At 30.3% G+C, this 17,465-nt stretch overlaps 2 protein-coding genes across 4 annotated transcripts in view; both read right to left on the bottom strand.

The window, feature by feature from the left end:
* Nucleotides 1-686: 686 nt before the first annotated feature.
* Nucleotides 687-2,541, bottom strand: LOC127280733 (palmitoyltransferase ZDHHC3). The gene is made up of 4 exons (XM_051303960.1): nt 2,129-2,541; nt 1,317-1,595; nt 1,066-1,224; nt 687-982 (listed from the first exon to the last, which is right to left on the bottom strand). Exons 1-4 carry the CDS (start codon nt 2,239-2,241, stop codon nt 712-714), a joined length of 822 nt encoding a protein of 273 aa, XP_051159917.1. The 5' UTR covers nt 2,242-2,541; the 3' UTR covers nt 687-711.
* A 1,779-nt stretch (nt 2,542-4,320) lies between these two features.
* The window catches only part of LOC127280737 (mucin-4), a 153,574-nt gene continuing 140,429 nt past the window's right edge, over nt 4,321-17,465 (bottom strand). For 2 of the 3 annotated variants that reach the window (XM_051303965.1, XM_051303966.1), the window contains exons 3-9: nt 9,745-13,051; nt 9,252-9,652; nt 7,071-9,176; nt 6,862-6,984; nt 6,564-6,730; nt 6,241-6,455; nt 4,321-6,121 (exon numbers count right to left, since the gene is read on the bottom strand). In XM_051303965.1, the coding sequence (XP_051159922.1) occupies nt 5,700-6,121; nt 6,241-6,455; nt 6,564-6,730; nt 6,862-6,984; nt 7,071-9,176; nt 9,252-9,652; nt 9,745-13,033 (6,723 nt within the window). In that variant the 5' untranslated portion in view covers nt 13,034-13,051 and the 3' untranslated portion in view covers nt 4,321-5,699. The remainder of the gene's footprint in view (nt 6,122-6,240; nt 6,456-6,563; nt 6,731-6,861; nt 6,985-7,070; nt 9,177-9,251; nt 9,653-9,744; nt 13,052-17,465) is intronic. The other variant, XM_051303967.1, reaches the window with a different exon arrangement.

Here is a 17,465-nt window from a genome sequence, read left to right as displayed (position 1 = left end):
CTATAAATGAACAATATAAATAAGAAAATTACCTCTCGAAGCATTAAATTATTTAAATAATTAAAATATTTCTTTGATTATCAAGAAATAAATGCTCTTTTCGACACAGTCACTTGAAAATTAAATAATTTTGCTAGAAAACAATTTTTAAGAAGAAAAATTTGCTCATCTAATTTTCAGAACTATTTTGTAGCAAAAATTTGTTTTTGATTAATTTCCATTAATTTTTTCTTTTTATATTACAAGAGCAGAGCTTGGGTTATATTTACAGTCTTATTCTATAAATATATATATATATATATATATATATATATATATATATATATATATATATATATATATATATATATATATATATATATATATATTGTTTTTGTCATTATACTATAAGGAAGAGTAATGAAAAAATAGATATGAAATACAAAAAGCATTAATTTGCAGTCTAACTTCGTACTATTATTTTTTTTAATGTACGCGATATTTTCATCATTAAAAATACATTTCATTACCAGTAAAAATTAAAAGGAAACAAAATTAAAAAACTGACCTGATTTATTTTACCGGTAGTGTTGAAAATATTTTTCCTTTTAATATCACAAAAAAAGTGAATTTCCTTTCTCTCTCTCTCTTTCTTTTGATAAATCACAACTGTTACGACAATTGCACAAAATCGAGAAATTAAGTAATTTTCTTTTTTTTTCGGAAAAATATTCAAACATCATGATTTAGCAAACGTTCTTCTCGACGATAAGAATAGCGAGGTGGATTTTGACAAGGTAGAAGCCACAATAGAGGATGGCTTTTACCACAAACTTGCGAGAGTAATGTAAATGTTCGCGGTGGCGTTTTATGATGATGATGTCCTTGAATTCGTTCAATTGCTGTCTCGTCACACAAAATCCCTTGAAATTGATCAACTAAAATAGCTACAACAAACATTCCAAAGAGTGCCGCTTCAAGCACCAATATCACACAATGTAATCTGAAAGTAATAAAAAAAAACATTTCAATTATTGAAATTAAACAAAATATCTTTAAATTATACATTTAAATATTAATATTTACATTCGACTTTGTTTTATAGTTACGTCATTACTGCAATGAGTGCAATCATTTATCCAAGAAGCAATCACAAGTGTTATGGCATAAACGGCCAACATTCCAACATACACCAAAAATTGAATGAAATACTTTTGATTTCTTTCTCCGACACAATTGTTTATCCTGGAGAAAAAAAGTGGTAATTATAAAATATGTTTTTCTTTTTTTTTTTTCCTAATAAAATGTTGAAGTAAAAATATTTTGATTTTTCTTACCATGGACAATGATGATCCATTCTTCTAATGCATCTTTTACAAATTCTACAATGATGAGCACGTGGAGGCCTATAAGTTTCGCACCTGGTGCACACAGTCCAATCATCTCTCTCATCACTTTCATCTAGGCCAGATCCTGCGGTATGAATATCAGAAAAGTCCATTCTAGTTTGGGGCAAAGGTACAACTCCCGGATCGCTGCACACTGCTTTCAAATGTGACATCATTAACAGTAGTATCAGTGTATTGAAAATCACTACGTGAAATGGACCCCAAAGGCTGTAAATAATATAAAAATTAAACATCATTTTTGTAATTAATAAAAGATAGAACTATAGAAATTTCAAATATCTTATCAAAATTAAAGAAAATAGAGAGAAAATTATAATTTCATATTATTATAAAAGAAATAATAACAATATTGAAAATTAAAAACCAATTGAATATTTAATTGAAACTAATTTAACAAATTAAAAACCAATTTTTGAATTCCTTTAAATTTTCAAACAATTTAATTATACAATCACGATAATTATATCACGATGATAATGATAAGATAATATATTTCCTTTAAATTAAAGTAATTTTTAATTTACAATATATTACTAAATTAATAAAATTACATTTATTTTCACCTTAGGAAAAAATATATTTATCATAAAGAAAAAGAAAGAAATTTCACATATCGTTACTGTCATTGGTTTCTTTTTTTTACGCAATAAAGAAAACAAATTAAATGCAATTTATTGTTACAAAATAATAAACAAATGACATTTGTGAGCTGTCAAAAAAAAAAAAAAAAAAAAACTTACCTGTCTTGCATCGTATGCAAAATAATCCATCGTACCACGACGTAATCGGCATAAAATACGGCAATATACGTCACAATTATACAAATTATACCACAGGGATCTCTTACAAACATTGTTCATATTTTGTTTAAAAATCACATTTTCCAATAATTAGTATTGCTATCACAATCATTTTCATTGTACTCTATTGTCATAATGATTGACTGTTGTTTCATTTTTATCAATTCAATTTTCATATCTTGTATTCTAATTATAGAATCAAATTTATCACACTGAAACATTTAATAAATTTAACTAAGGAGGAATTAAATTGAAACTTGTATTACTGAGGATAAATTAATAGAAATTTCTAAATCTTTTACTAAAAAATTCTCCTCTCACGTCAGTTTGTGCTTCTGTCAATTATAAATAGTTCAAGATCCCAATACTAGAGTGCGCTGAAACAAAAAACCGGAAATAACGTCACTAAACATTGGTGGGAAAATTTGAATAGGTATTTGAAAATTTATGAAGAGATTTTTATTAAAAAAAAAAAACTATGCATATACAAGAAATAATAATTAAAATTTTATCAATTAAAACAGATAATTTATTAAATTTTTATATTAAAAGGGAAGTTTGTTATTTTGTTTGTTTGTTAATATTTACAAAGTTCCAAATAAAAAAGAAATTGATAAATACATATGAAAATCAATATTTTCATATATTAAATAAAATCATATTACAATCCAATATTGATTTAGTTCTAATTAATTAATAAATAATTTTTGTTAAGATCACGTGGTTTTCCCCAAATGACCTTAATCAAATTAATTTTTTTATGTCTGGTTATAAAAAAAAATGTAATTTTATATTTTATATAATCCTTTAATAATATTAATATTAATAATAATAATAATAATAATAATAAAATAATAATAACATAATAATCATTACTATGACAATAGCAGCTTCTCTCTCTATTCTAAAGCATTATTATTAATACAAATAATTATAAATACGAGAGGAAACAAAAGAAAATATACATCCACATGTCTATTGTTTTATACATACAATTTTTTTTTATAGTACAATAAAAAAAAAACCATAATCTATTGTAATTGTATGTTTAAAAGTATAATAATAATATTAATAAAAAATAATAATAATGATAATAATAATAATAATATTAATATTAATAATAATTTGAATTTATTTACATTTTCAGACCTTATAGTCTGTCAATTAAATTTAACTATTTAACACCAGAATGCTTTACATACACGAGATACATTTAATATAAACAAATATCAAGATTGGTTATATAATTCTCTACTTACACTCTACATACAATACATACAATACGTACATTATTAATTTCACAAAAAAAAAAGAATTGCGAGTCATTTTTAAAAAGAAACGAACCTGGACACATTAGATTTTTTTTGCTGTATCTTACCTACTGAAAAAATAGACAGTATGTACATAGAACTGCACGTTGTTTTTTTCTTTTCTTTTCTTTTGTTATATACGGTTAAAAAGAAACATTTTGATCGCACGCACAGACACAAATCTAAAAATCACATTTTTGATTAATTTTCTGTACAATGCAATTTATATTAAATACATAAAAGCTTTTTCTTTCTTTTTTTTCATTTTGAAGCTTCAATAAAAATTATCTGTGCGTGCGCTCATTAATTATTAATAATTACATCGAAAATACACATAAATTTCCCTGAGACTGATTATAACGATTTAAATCAGCGTTAAATTTAAAAGAAAATAATATTAATAATAAAAATAATAAAATAATAATAGTAATAATAATAATAATAATAATAATAATAAATGTACGACACAGTATATAATGAACTTTCTTTTAGATAAACTTAGAAAACAATTTATCGTAGTATGTTAAACAGGCTCGCGAATATTTTTCTTACTCGCAATTAGAATATCGCAAATATTTTTTGTTTCCTTTCGATACTTTTAATAATAAATCGCAAATTTACATTATTAGAAAATCTTAGTTTGCAAAAAAGAATTAAGTACGTAAATCGACTTGTTCAGTTTACATAGAAATGTTTTCTTTTAAACTTTTAAAATTTACCATTTCTAAATTGTTTCAGTTAAAATATTTCCCCCCTTTTTTTTGTATAATTAGCTTCGCTGCTATAGATTCTCACTGCTTTTAATAAATCACCTTTTCCGCCTTTAAAAAAAAAAAAAAAAAAAAAAAAAAAAAAAAAAAAAAAAAAAACAGACAACATTTTTTGATCAGTGATCGACATTTAAGGCGTTCACTTTATATATAGATAGCTTAAAAAGAAAAAAAACATAATGATCGAATACGCGTATTGCACACAGAGAGTTAAAAAAAAAAAATATATCTCCGTGGGGAAAAAAAATTTCCTACATTTATAAATCTCAGTCGACTAAAGAGTATTTTTCATTAAAATAAAAAAAAAAAAAAAAAAAAAATTGCGTATCCTTTCAAAAATTGCACTTCCCAAATATGTAAATGCTATTTTTCATCGCATGTGAGACATTTCTTTTTTTTCTTTTTTTTTTTTTTTCTTTACAGAGAGGGGAAGAAAAAAAGCCGTATCATAAAAACTAACAAGTGGTAACGTCGTAGAATTAGGAAAAAAAATTAATAATTCTTTAGTAAAATCCTTTTAGTAACTAATTATAATTAACTAAAAATAGAATTGACTCAAGCAGAACGTCCTCGAAGTTTGAAAAAAAACTTCATACTAAATTTTTGTTTCAAAAATTATTTTTTCTCTTATTTTTTTTTTCTCTCTTATTTCTTTATTTTTCATTCCAAGACGCTCCGCATATTCTATTGTCGTATAGGCGGCAGTTTTCTCTCTTTCTAAAAAGCATTATTATTATTATTAGTTTTTTTTAAAAATTCGCATTTAAAACCAGCCTTCAGGCGCGCAATAATAAAATATCATCCTACGGATATATATTCATATATATATTTTTTTTAATATATTTATATATGCATATCTTCCGGTAAATACTCTAATGTAATGTCACAGATGGCTGCTTTGTGTTATCGTCACTCTTACTTTCTAGATAACAGTTTTTTTTCCTATATTTTTTTTACTCCTGTAATCCGAATTGCACTGTCTTTATATAATATTGCGAGACATGTTTCCTCTCCTTATTATAAGAATCAAAAAATTACAACTATAAAAACCACCGCTTTATAAAAAAAAATTTAAAAAAAATTCAAACATTCACAAAAATTCATTTTTTCAAAGTCAATCATTAAAAAAAAATCAATCAATTCATTTACAAAACCCTAAAAATCATAAATCAATTATTTTGTAAATTACTTTTTCAATAACATCGTCAATTTTTAAATAAATCAACATGAATAATAATATTATAATTATTATTATAATTTCAATTAAACTTGACGCAATCTAGTTTTTCTCTCTCGCTTAATAATCGGCTTAATAGTGGAAATATTATTCTCTAATTTAACAACAATTTGCTTTAGAGTCTTTTTCCGTGTTAAATTTGACGTTGAGGGTTTATTATCCTTTAATGAGGATTCATCCTCAATTGCCTTATGTCACCTTGTGCTTATTAAAATTCTCTCGACATTCAATAATGATTTCACTTTTTCATTATATTTAATTAATGTGACTTTTGAACCTCTAACATTAATTTTTTCACCACCACTCAATAAATGACAACATTTTGATTGTTCCAAAAATTCACCTAGTTTCATGTCCTTCATAACATCACGATGTGCAACTCCAGGTGGTCCTGTTGGTGCTTTTGGATTAATTTGTCGTAATAATGCATCACGACTTTTTACTTTAACTGCAGTCATTAAATCTTGTAGGAGAATCCATTTATCGGGATCATTATTGAGTGTAAATAATGCCGGTAAATTAACATCACTCACTTCCATTTCAATTTCTTCCAATTCTAATTTTGGTGATTCCACAGGAACATTTTCTAATGGATTATAACCTGATTCTTCGGGATCTGTAATAAAAAAAAGAGATTTATTAAAATTATAATTATAAATTAATTTAAATTGTTTTAGTTGGAGAATTTTTGAAAAAATTGAGCGAATTTTTATGAGAAATAAAAAGAAAATTTACCAAAGACTGAGGATGGTCCACCGAAGGACCAGGGTTCACAATCTCGACCTTGAATGTCATTTAAATGTTGTTGGAGTATTGTGTGTGCATCTGTGTCCATTGCCAACATCAAAGGAGTTTGTCCAGCGTATGTTGCCAATAAAGGATCAGCACCGTATGATAATAATAATCGTACAAGTTCCGCCGATCCATTTTCCGCTGCTTCATGCAAAGGCCTAGAAAAATTATTTTTATTATTTAACCATTATCAGTGTTGTTTCTAATTTTATAACAAATATTGCATTTAAATTAAAAGAAAAATAAATTATTTTAACAAAGCTCACCTTATTCCACCGTTAGCACTTTCACTAACGTTTGCACTGTAAGCCAGAAGAAGTTTAGCAATTTCAAGATGACCTTTTGCACAAGCTTCATGAAGTGGAGTATATCCTGCATTGTCTTTTGGACTAGGAGCATTATTGAGCTTTTCCAAACAAAAGGCAGCCACGTCCTGAATAAACAAAAAAAAAAAACAATTATAATTCAATTACATCAATATTAAGGTCATTTAATCTCCTTTAATTAATTTAAAGAAAATTTATAAAAACAAAATTATGAATAGAATTTTTGGAATTTTCTTACCGTGTAGCCTAATCTTGCAGCACGATGTAAAATCGTCTCACCGACTCCTTTTTTTATAACCCAAGTTCTTATCTCATTTTGAATATCAGCCACGCATTCTGGATTTGATTTTGTGATAGTTTGCTAAAATTTTAATTGAAAATTCAAATTAATTAAAAGTAAAAATAATAAGAGACAAATTTTGTTTAAAAATTTTTTTTCAAACTTACTCGTTTTCGTTCTTTTGGCAAAATATCATCCTTCTTCAATGGTTTCTTTTTCTTTCGAATATAATCGAAACCCGAGCGGAATTTTCGACGACCTGTTCTAAATTTCTTTTTATTGGGCAATTCATCAGTTTCCGGCTCATTAGTTTCTTGTATTTCATCGCGATTTTGTTCCTCCTCATCATCGTCATCATCTTCATCATCGTCATCATTATCATCATCTTCATTATCATCATTATTATTATCACCATCATCATTATCATCATCATCGTTATCAATTTCTTTTTTAACATCCTTTTTCAATTTCTTATTTATCATATCCTTTTTACGTTTTGCAATTAAAAGATGTCTTTTTGAATTAATTATTGCCTTGTTACTACGTAGAATACCAACATTTCTCAATCGCGATACAACTTTTTGCTTTAATGTCATTGTACGTTCAATTGTTCCTGTTTGCGATTCATTTTGTGAATCATCATCATCTTGCGATGTATCGTCACGATTTCTAATTGGTGGCGCTGATGCTGGACGATCTTCACCAAATACTTCGCGTATTGTTGCTTGTTTCTTAAGAACTCTTGTCTCAGTGCGTGTACGACTTTTTAAAACAACTGTTGAAAATTCATTTGGTAATGCATGATTATTTTTAAATGTATTACGAAAATTATTGACAGTTTCTTTACGAAAATAACCAAGTAAAAATGAATCGGAGACCTTTATTGGTTTTGGTGATTTATTTTTAATGGGTGTTTTGCCCTTTATTTTTGTTGATGACTCATCTGTGGATAATAATGGTGTGAGACTTGGCGTTGGTAATAATTCAGGTTCATTATTATTGCCACGACGATTTTGTATTTTAAAGGGGCTATTTTTTTCAATTTTCGCCTTTTTCTGATCTTTTCTATTATTATTATTATTTGTACCAACTTTTTGTGCAAGAACATCGACAATTGAATTTGTTTCGGATTTAATGAATCTTGTTTTTGGTGGACATGATACGGTTGTTGATGATGTTGCTTCTTCATCATCGATTTTACTACCAAGACCGGCAATAGTGAAACTACAATTTGATTCTAAATCACTGTCAACAATGCGTTTTCGATTGAGACACAAGTCACTGCTGTCCATTGAAACGGAAAGTGCCGGTGAACCGGGATCTAAATCCGGCAGAGAAGTGGATAATCGATGAAATCGTGTTGGTTTTGAAACATTTATTAATCGCGGTGGCATTCTTAGGGATTTTTTATAAACATAAACTTCTTCCTCCCATCCTGGACGAAAATCACTGCCATCACCAAATAATGGTTTTGGTTTTGTTTTATGTGGTGTTTTATCATTTTTCGGTGATTTTGTCTCTTTATCTTGTTTATTTTTATGCGGTGTATTACCACGTGATCTTAATTTCATACCCTCGTCAATTTTATTTTTACCCGTACGTTTTCTTGCACGTAAACGATCGGCTACCGATGAACCTTGTCCAAATTCGGTACTCGCATCACTTTCTTCACTTGATGATTCACTACCACTTGATGATTCCAATTTTATTCTACTTCCCCGTCGAATTCGATTTTTTCGACAGACAATTTCCTCATCTCCATCGCTGTCATCTTTTTTCAATTTTTTCTTCTTTTTTGCACGTCTTATTAAAGGTATTTCATCTGAATCATCGCCAGAAATTTTTTCTTTTTCATTAAGTTTCTCATCAATTATTGTCGATGGTTTGATTTCAATTTTTTCCTCTTCTTTGTTCTCAATTTTTAATTCAGTCTTTATTTCTGTCGCTGATGGTATTGTTAAATCTTTACTGGATTCTTGAGAAATTTCACGCGTTACGTCTATCGTGTCGGGTGTTTCTTTTTTAATGTCTTCGGGTTTAATTATAGACGTTAATGCCTCAATATTTTCTTCATTAATAGAAGTTGTAATTGTAGTCACTTCTGTTTTTAATGTGGCAGTAGTAGTAGTAGTAGTAGTAGTAGTAGTAGTAGTATTTTCAGTCTTCTTCTTGCGTCCTCGTTTCTTCACCGAGTCACCATTTCGTAATTGTTCCATAAATTTATCACAGGTCGCTGTCCAAAATGGATCCATTTCGGTAATTTTGTTATTCTCCTGCAAAAAAAAAAATGCAAAATTAAAAAAGGGTTGAATAAAATTAATTTTTAAATATATTATTAATTTTCTCACCTTTAATTCAATTTTAACGAGATCTGTTGAAGAGGCCATACCCAACATAGCGTCATTCAAAGAAACAGGTGGTTGTACTTTAGAGAGTTGCTTTCGATCTCTTCTCATTTCCTCAAGAGTTTGACGTTCTAATACAGGCATTTCACCTTCAGAATCACTCTCACGAAAATCAAATACCGAAGTCTCGGATGAACTTCTAAATCCACTTGCTCTTGGTGATACTGTAGAGGCTGTTGCAATTACCGGTACATTCATTGAAGACATACTATCATCATCTGTTCGTGAAAATAGTCTTCGTCTTGGTGGTAGACATGCTAATTTTTCACGTGTCAATTTTGGTGGACTTCCAACTGATGATCCTGATGTTTGTAGAGTTGACGTCGAAGCGGCACCTTCGACTTCTAAAGAGGAAAAAAGAAAATAGAAAAAATTAGTGAAAAATTTTTTGAATTTTACAATTTGTAATAAGAAAAAAAAAAAAAAAATATTCTACCTTTTGGTGTTGATGGTGTATCCTGTATCAACAACATTGGTGGTTTCGATACAAATTGTCCAGTGCCAACTTGTTTTAATTCAGCTTTAGTACGTATTTTTGCCGCTAATCCATCATCCTTGCCGCCAATTATCATTTGATTATTATCAATTCCCCTTGGACTTAATGATGTTTCCTTAATTGATAAAATTGAATTCATTTTAGATGAATATAATCCACGTGTATTATCCTGAATAATAGAATCAACTGCTTTTGGTACATGAAATTTATAATGAGGCGGTGTATTACTATTGCGTTCCAATAAACTAGCGGCAGTGAACGGTGATAAATTATGTCGTCCAATATTTGTCTTTGGCTCAATTGGTGTAACAACTTTTTGTTGAAAACTCTGTTGATTAACAATTGATTGTTGGCTATTTAATTGTTCTTCACGTTGTTGTTTACTTTCGAGACTATTACGCAATAGACTCAATACTCTTTTATCAGCGCCAGTATTACTTGGTGGCTCTGAATATTGACGATAATTAAGATAATTAAGATCCATTTGACTACCTGATGGTTGATTATTTGATGGTGGTCTTGTGAGTTTTGGATCTTGATAATTTCTTTTATCACAGTATGTTTGATATCTTGTATCATTGGAATAGATATTCTCCTGTCTTTGCTCATAGCCATTTGATTCTTGTTTTTTTTGCTCTTCATTTTGACGTGCTGCTAAAAATTTCTGTTGTATTTGCTCGTCAATTGCTATTCGCCATGCATCGACGCGTGGTTGTTTGTTTGGTGTTGATCCACTGGTATAGAGCGCATCGGTTGTACATCCACGTTTCATTGGATTATATTTGTCTGATGGTAATTGAGTACTGAAGAATTTAGCGCCTTGATAGTATTTACTTGAATCGGATGGTCGATCTGGATATGGTCTTGGATGTTGTTGGGTTGTTGGTAGGGATTTTTTGAATGTTGACATATGTGGCAGGGGTATGGTATTTTGTGATTGTTGTTGTTGTTGTTGTTGGGGATACAATTGTTGTGAGGATAGACTTCTTCGTAGGGAATTTTGATTTGGTTGTTGGTGTCTTGTTGTATTAAAATCGGGATAGAATTCAACTTTTGGTGCACAAACTGTTGATGGCCTGATGTTTCTTATTCCATTTGTATTTCTCACATCGAATGGATATAAATTTGTTTGTACTGGAGGTAACATATTTCGGGAAGACATTGCATTGCTGCTTGTTACTAAATTACTATTTGCTTCGATATCGTCCTGTGCTGTTGAATCAGCTGAGGTTTTTACTGTTTTCACTGATAAATCAAGGGGCGATTCTCTTTTTCTCAATCCATTTGGTAATGAATAACGCGATGAATTTTGATAATAGTCTTTATAGAAATTTTCTTGTGTACGACTAGTCGAATCGGATGATGAATATTGCGTTGGTGCAGTGGGTGGTCTTGTTACTCCAATTGATGTGACAGTTGTACTTGAGGAATTACTACCATAATGACTTGGTGCAACGGTTGTTGCATAAGTTGGATATTGTTGATTGTATCTACTATAGGATGTTGTTCTTCCATTAATTGGTACAATTTGATTTATTGACGATACAGGATATTCAATTCTACGTGGTACTGTCGATGGTATTGGTACTGTTGTTGGTTTAATGGAATGCGTTGTTCTTTGTCGTGGCAATGCTTGTGATTTATCCCTGGAATTACGATTTTGAAATGATAGCGCTCCAATTGGTGGTAAATTATGCGTATTCCTTTGAATTGGAGTTGGAGTACGATACGATCCATAATTTGTAACTTCAGTTGGATTTCTCTTAACATCCTCGCCATTATATTTGATTATTGAATTTTGATAGGCACCTCCATTAGTTCCGGAATTGATTTGTAATTGTTCCACTGGTTGTGAATAAGTTCTTGGTGGCTGTGAATAATAACTTGAATTTGGAACTACTGTTTTTTGATAGGAATGGTATGAAGATTGAGAATAGGGATTTGGAAAATTCGATCCAGTTTGATAAAGTGAAGTGGGAGGTGGAGGAGGAGCTGAAGGATTAGGTGGATTTGGAGGATTACTGTAGGTTTGAGGAGTCGATCTCGGTGGAGGTGGATACGGCGGTGAATGAGGTTGAAATTGATTATGCATAACAGAAATATGTGGCGAGTGTCTTTGAGATTGTGGTTGTTGATTCGAAAGGACCGGTCGATACGTATTGGGATTTCGACTAGAATGCGTCATTGGCGACGACGATGATGATGATGATGATGATAATGATGTTGACGATCCTGATGGTGGATGTGGTGACGGAATGTGCGCCGGAATATTATGTGGCGAAGGAATGTGACTTGTACTACCAGTTGCTAAGGGATTACTAGTACCAAGATGTGGATTTACCAATGAGGTTGCAGGCGAAGTGGAATCGTTGGAAGAAGGTCCAATTCGTCGTTGGCTTGTTGCATAAGTTCCATAAACAGAAGAACCACCAATTAAAGTTTGTGGCTGCGAATAGGCTGAGGGAATTCGATGTTGCTCCTGTTGTGAATGACTTGAGGTTGGAATTGAACCCTGTTCGTTGGATCTGATGCATTGTACAGAAACAGTTGGCGAAGCCGAAGGTGGTACGTACATTGAATTTTGGGAAAATGGTACTGGTGCACTTTTTCTTATGTCTGGATGATGATAACGTGGATAGTATTGAACTCGTTGAGCTGCAATTGATCTGTCCTGATAGGGATCAGCAGTGGGATATGAAGTTCTTGCGACGTTATTTAATTGTTGATAGACGGGTGATTGTGATTTGGGTGGTTGCATTTGGTGCAATTGAGGTTCAGTGGCGGGAACAACGGTAGATGAGGGTTCTTGTTTTTGTTCCGTCGTACGTGATTTGGACGGTAACATTTCGGTTAAAGATCCTGGTTCCATGGCGGTTTCATCAGGCCTGGTGTCTGGTACCTCAACTTTTGTTGGTTGAGGGGGATAAGGTTCAACTGGTCGCAGCTCATTTGACCCGGATGGATTCCAATAAGAAGTTGTTGATGAATCCTCGGTTTTTGATTCTGAGTAGATTTGTTGATGGCGATTATTGCTAGTCGTGACCATTGATGCCACTGCTGGTGATGTGATGGAGGAGGAGGAGGATATCGTTGTTGCTGTTCCATTTTCAAAAGATGTTGATGTTGTTGTCGTTGTTGTTAGATTCTCTGTACCTGCAGTACTTGGCACTGGTAATCCTTGGAAGTACTGGCGGGACACCTCCAACACGTTCGTGTAGCTCACATCCATGTCACACTGACTGCTAATCTGAAATCAGAAAAAAAAACAAAAATCCATTATTTTCTAAATAATCATAATTTTTCTTTTTAAACATAATAATTCTAGTTAGAAGTAATCTTATTTAAAATACATAATCCTCTTCAAAGACTGAATTTAATTACAAGGAGACTTCAATGTCTCTCTGTTAATACATCTCTAATTGCTCTAATGAGAATTCTCTTCATGTTGATCTTGTTGCTGTTGTGAAATCTTCTTCGTAACTTAATCTCTTCCTACTTGAAAACTATTTCTCTATTAATTTAGATTGTCTTTAAAAACAATTTAATTAGTAATGAAAAAACCTTGTCAAGAAATAGAAAAAAAAACTTTAAATAAAAAAACGTTAGTAACATAAATTGTTTTATAAAAGAAGGGAAAAAAAGTTTGACGATATAGGTATCTAAAAAAAAAAATTCTAAGCGTAGAAGCCATACTATGGTTTGTAAAAGAAGATTGTCGGCAAAGAGGTAGGAATCGATATGGCTCACACACCCCTGGACTAACTTGTCAGAGTTGCTATTCCCCTCTTTTGGAAAGCCCCAGTTCTCGTCACCCTAAAGCAGAAAGTACCATTTTTTCTTTCTCATTCAGAAAAAATAGTTTTTCAGCTAGAAAATCTCTCTTTTTTTTATAGCCTTGACCTTTAAACATTGCCCTCTTTAATCTCAAGAGTTTTTACAACCTTAAGAAAGTTCAAGATTTCAATTATTGTCAAGTGTAACACATATAAAATAATTGTATTTTACTTTTAAAAAGTGATAATTTTTCTAACAAATTCCCTAGCAGAATATTATTCACTTTGATGAAAAAAGACTTAAACTTTGAAAAAAAAAAAAAAAATTCCCCTCAAGTTTTCTGAGAAAAGTTTTCCTTAATATTTCACGAGTTTTGCATTTTAGGTATTTTCTTCTTTATATAAAGAGCCAACAAAAAGTATTTTTTATTTGTATCGTCTTTTCTTTTGCACTTTTTTAATTATGTCTCACCGAATGAATTCCGTTAATCATTTTTTAAATCTAATAAAAAATGGTTAAGAAACTTGAACGATAATAATTGTTAAAAAATTAATATAATAATTATCAAAAGATACAAGGAAACTAAGAAAAGAAGTAATATTTAAAAAGATATAATAATAACTATAAAAATATATAATAACAGATAAGATATTATAACTATAAAAAGATATAACAATTATCATAAAAGTTAAATTATATAATAAACTATAGAAAGGTTTAATAATGTTAAAAATGATAAAATTTGATAATGATCATGTGATTAGAAAGTTCTTTAATTATCGATTAAACTAATTTGAAAAATTTTACAAATTAAACTATAATATAGAAATATTTGTAAAAAAAAAATCTCTCTATTAATTATATAAAATAACTTTAAGAAACTTTAATCATTCTAAGAATTTTTTAAAAAAAATTTCTAATTCGTTTGATTAGTATGATCGGGAGGGGGGGGGGGGGAAGGATAAAAAATAATGATTTAACAAGCCAAGTCTAAATTAGACTTTTTTTTATGACGTCGATTTTGTTGATGGGAAAGTTCTTTTTAACCGCCAACTCAGCAAAGCTTGATCCACGTCCCTTATACAATCTCTCTAGTGCTCTACGCGAAAGTGAACTGGTAATCTTTCAACCCTCCAAGGCAGAAATTTATCAGGTAATTAAATACTTGAAGCAAACACAACTTTTCTCTTTTCTTTTCCTGTTTTCACATATATTTTTTTTTTTAATTTTTATTTTCGTACTTAAATACACAAAAACCAATTAACTTTGTTAAGATTAATATTTTTACAATAATTGACGAGAAAATGTTAAAACGATTTTCATCGCAAATAATAATAATAATAATAATAAGAAAAGATAAGAAAAAATTAACTTAAAAATACTTTAATTGTTTAATAAGATAAAATTTCTAAAGAAATTAACTAAAAAGAATTTTTATTAAATCGATTATATTATCAAAATATTATTATTGTTTTGACACAAAAAAAACATATATATATGTGTGAGAGAGATCTATGATGAAACATAATGAGGTCAGGGAAGCCCGACTCAGAAAAGTAAAACCGACTAATGTTGATAAAAGTAGATGGCGACTTGATGTGAATCAGATGGACGAGGAAATAAAAGATAAAAAAGCCATTACCTCTAAAGTGGATCAATTTATTACCCTCAAGAGAAATCAGAATTTTTTTTAAAAATTTTTATTAATTTCATTACTCTTCTATTTACACATTATTATATAAAAACAATTACGTACATATTATGATACTTTCTAAAGGTTTTATTTTACTAAATTATTATTTCATTTCAATGTATTATTATTATTATTATTATTATTATTATTATTATTATTATTTGCCAAGAATCAATTGACGCAAGTGTAATTTAATCGCCGCTTAATGAGTCTCTCTCAATAAACGATGATTTTACCTTCTCACGACAAAAAAAAAAAAAAAAACTTCTATGAATAAAGAAGACAAAACACAGAACAATCAGTAGATTTTTTTTTTATTGCAATTGGAAGGATTTTCTTCAACAATTCTCTTTCTCGATTTCTTGTCTACTTTAGTGGTGGAATTCTCATCGAATAAGGAATGCGCAGACAAGTCCTTGAATGATAATGATTCATTTTACCAGGTAGCACGTGAATTGTATATGCGTGCAAGGACAAAATCATTTTTCTTGAATAAAACAATTATATATGTTGTCTTTAATTTTTATTTCATAAAAAAAAGAAGATATTAGAAAGAAGAAAAAATTGAGTAAAAATAATTTAGAATTTGTACTGACGGTTTTAGGGGCGATATTTATTTTTAAGAAAGAAGTTATAAAATAAAATTGTCTAAATCCAATTAAGGGTGTGTCCTTATCAAGGGCGGAGTTACAAAAGAGACGTCGATACGATTAAAATCCCACCAATTTATGAGCGTGGTCACTTTAAAGAAGGAGCTACGATTAATTACACCCATTTAGGGGCGTGGTCACTTTAAGGATGGAGTTACGATTATGCATGTGTCCTCTTCAAGGGCGTGGTTACGATTAAAATCCCACCCTTTTATAGGCGTGGCCACTTTAAAGGTGGAGCTACGATCAACTACACCCATTTAAGGGTGTGGTCACTTTAAAGGCGGAGCTAAAAAAGGAGAAATGATATTAAAACACACCCATTTATGGACGTAGTCACATTAAGGGAGGAGTTACGATTAATTACACTCTTTTAGGGGCGTGGTCACTTTAAGGATGGAGCTATGATGATGGATGTGTCCTCTTCAAGGGCGTGGTTACGATTAAAATCCCACCCTTTTATAGGCGTGGCCACTTTAAAGGTGGAGCTACGATCAACTACACCCATTTAAGGTCGTGATCACTTTAAGGGCGGAGTTAAAAAAGGAGAGATGATAATAAAATACACCCATTTATCGTGATCACTTTAAGGGCGGAGTTAAAAAAGGAGAGATGATATTAAAACACACCCATTTATGGATGTATAGTCACTTTAAGGGAGGAGCTACGATTAATTACACCCATTTAGGGGCGTGATCACTTTAAGGGTGGAGCTACAAAAAAGGCTACTTTAGAGTAAAAAAATTAGAAGGCGTGGTAAATCCCTTCTAATTAGGGGCGGGACGAAAAAAAAAATACAAACAGCAGAGGCATTTTTCTCAATTAAGTAATTCTACTTTTTTCTGGGCATTACACGAAATAACGGATATCGGGAGAAGAATGGTGGTAAATTTAATGAAAAATGTTTGAATTTCTGTAAACGAAGGAATGATTACTTTGCAATTTAAGAGGCATTAAAGTGATAAAGATGGGAAGCACTGAGAAGATTTGCGTTCAGGTTTTTGCTTGTCGACCGCAGCTGACAGACCGTGCAAAGTCTCAATTTCTCGGTTACGAGAGAGAGAGAGAGAGAGAGAGAGAGAGAGAGAGAGAGAGAGAGAGAGAAAAGGAGAGAAATGTGGAATGAGAAGAGCAGAAAATAGCGAGCACAGTCTGTCGGCCTGTTTCAGTCATAACGGTTCGTTATTTCTTACACAACCTCGAGTAATCTTGCAGCACCGTTTCATCCAATGGTTTTGACAGCAAATTCTCCATTGTATGCACTTCACAAAAGACAAAATGCGCTTTTCAAACTATCAGCTTAAATTATTTTCTTACATTCACTGTTTTTAGAGGAACATGAAATATTCTCTTCTCGTTTTTTACATACACATATAAACATAAGTAGTATAATAAGCTTTTCTGCTTTTGTCAACTTCATATATAAATTCCACAAGAAGCAAATAAAAGAAAAATACTATCAAAAATGTTTTTTTTGATAATTGCATGTATTTCTAAAAAGGGAAATGTTTATTTTAATTTAATAAAATAAAAAAAAAAAAGAA

Source organism: Leptopilina boulardi, unplaced genomic scaffold (genome assembly GCF_019393585.1).
Source record: "Leptopilina boulardi isolate dan_hultmark-lab unplaced genomic scaffold, ZJU_Lbou_2.1 LbouV2_249, whole genome shotgun sequence".
In the NCBI taxonomy this organism is placed as follows: domain Eukaryota; kingdom Metazoa; phylum Arthropoda; class Insecta; order Hymenoptera; family Figitidae; genus Leptopilina; species Leptopilina boulardi.
This window is presented reverse-complemented; position numbering and strand designations above follow the sequence as displayed.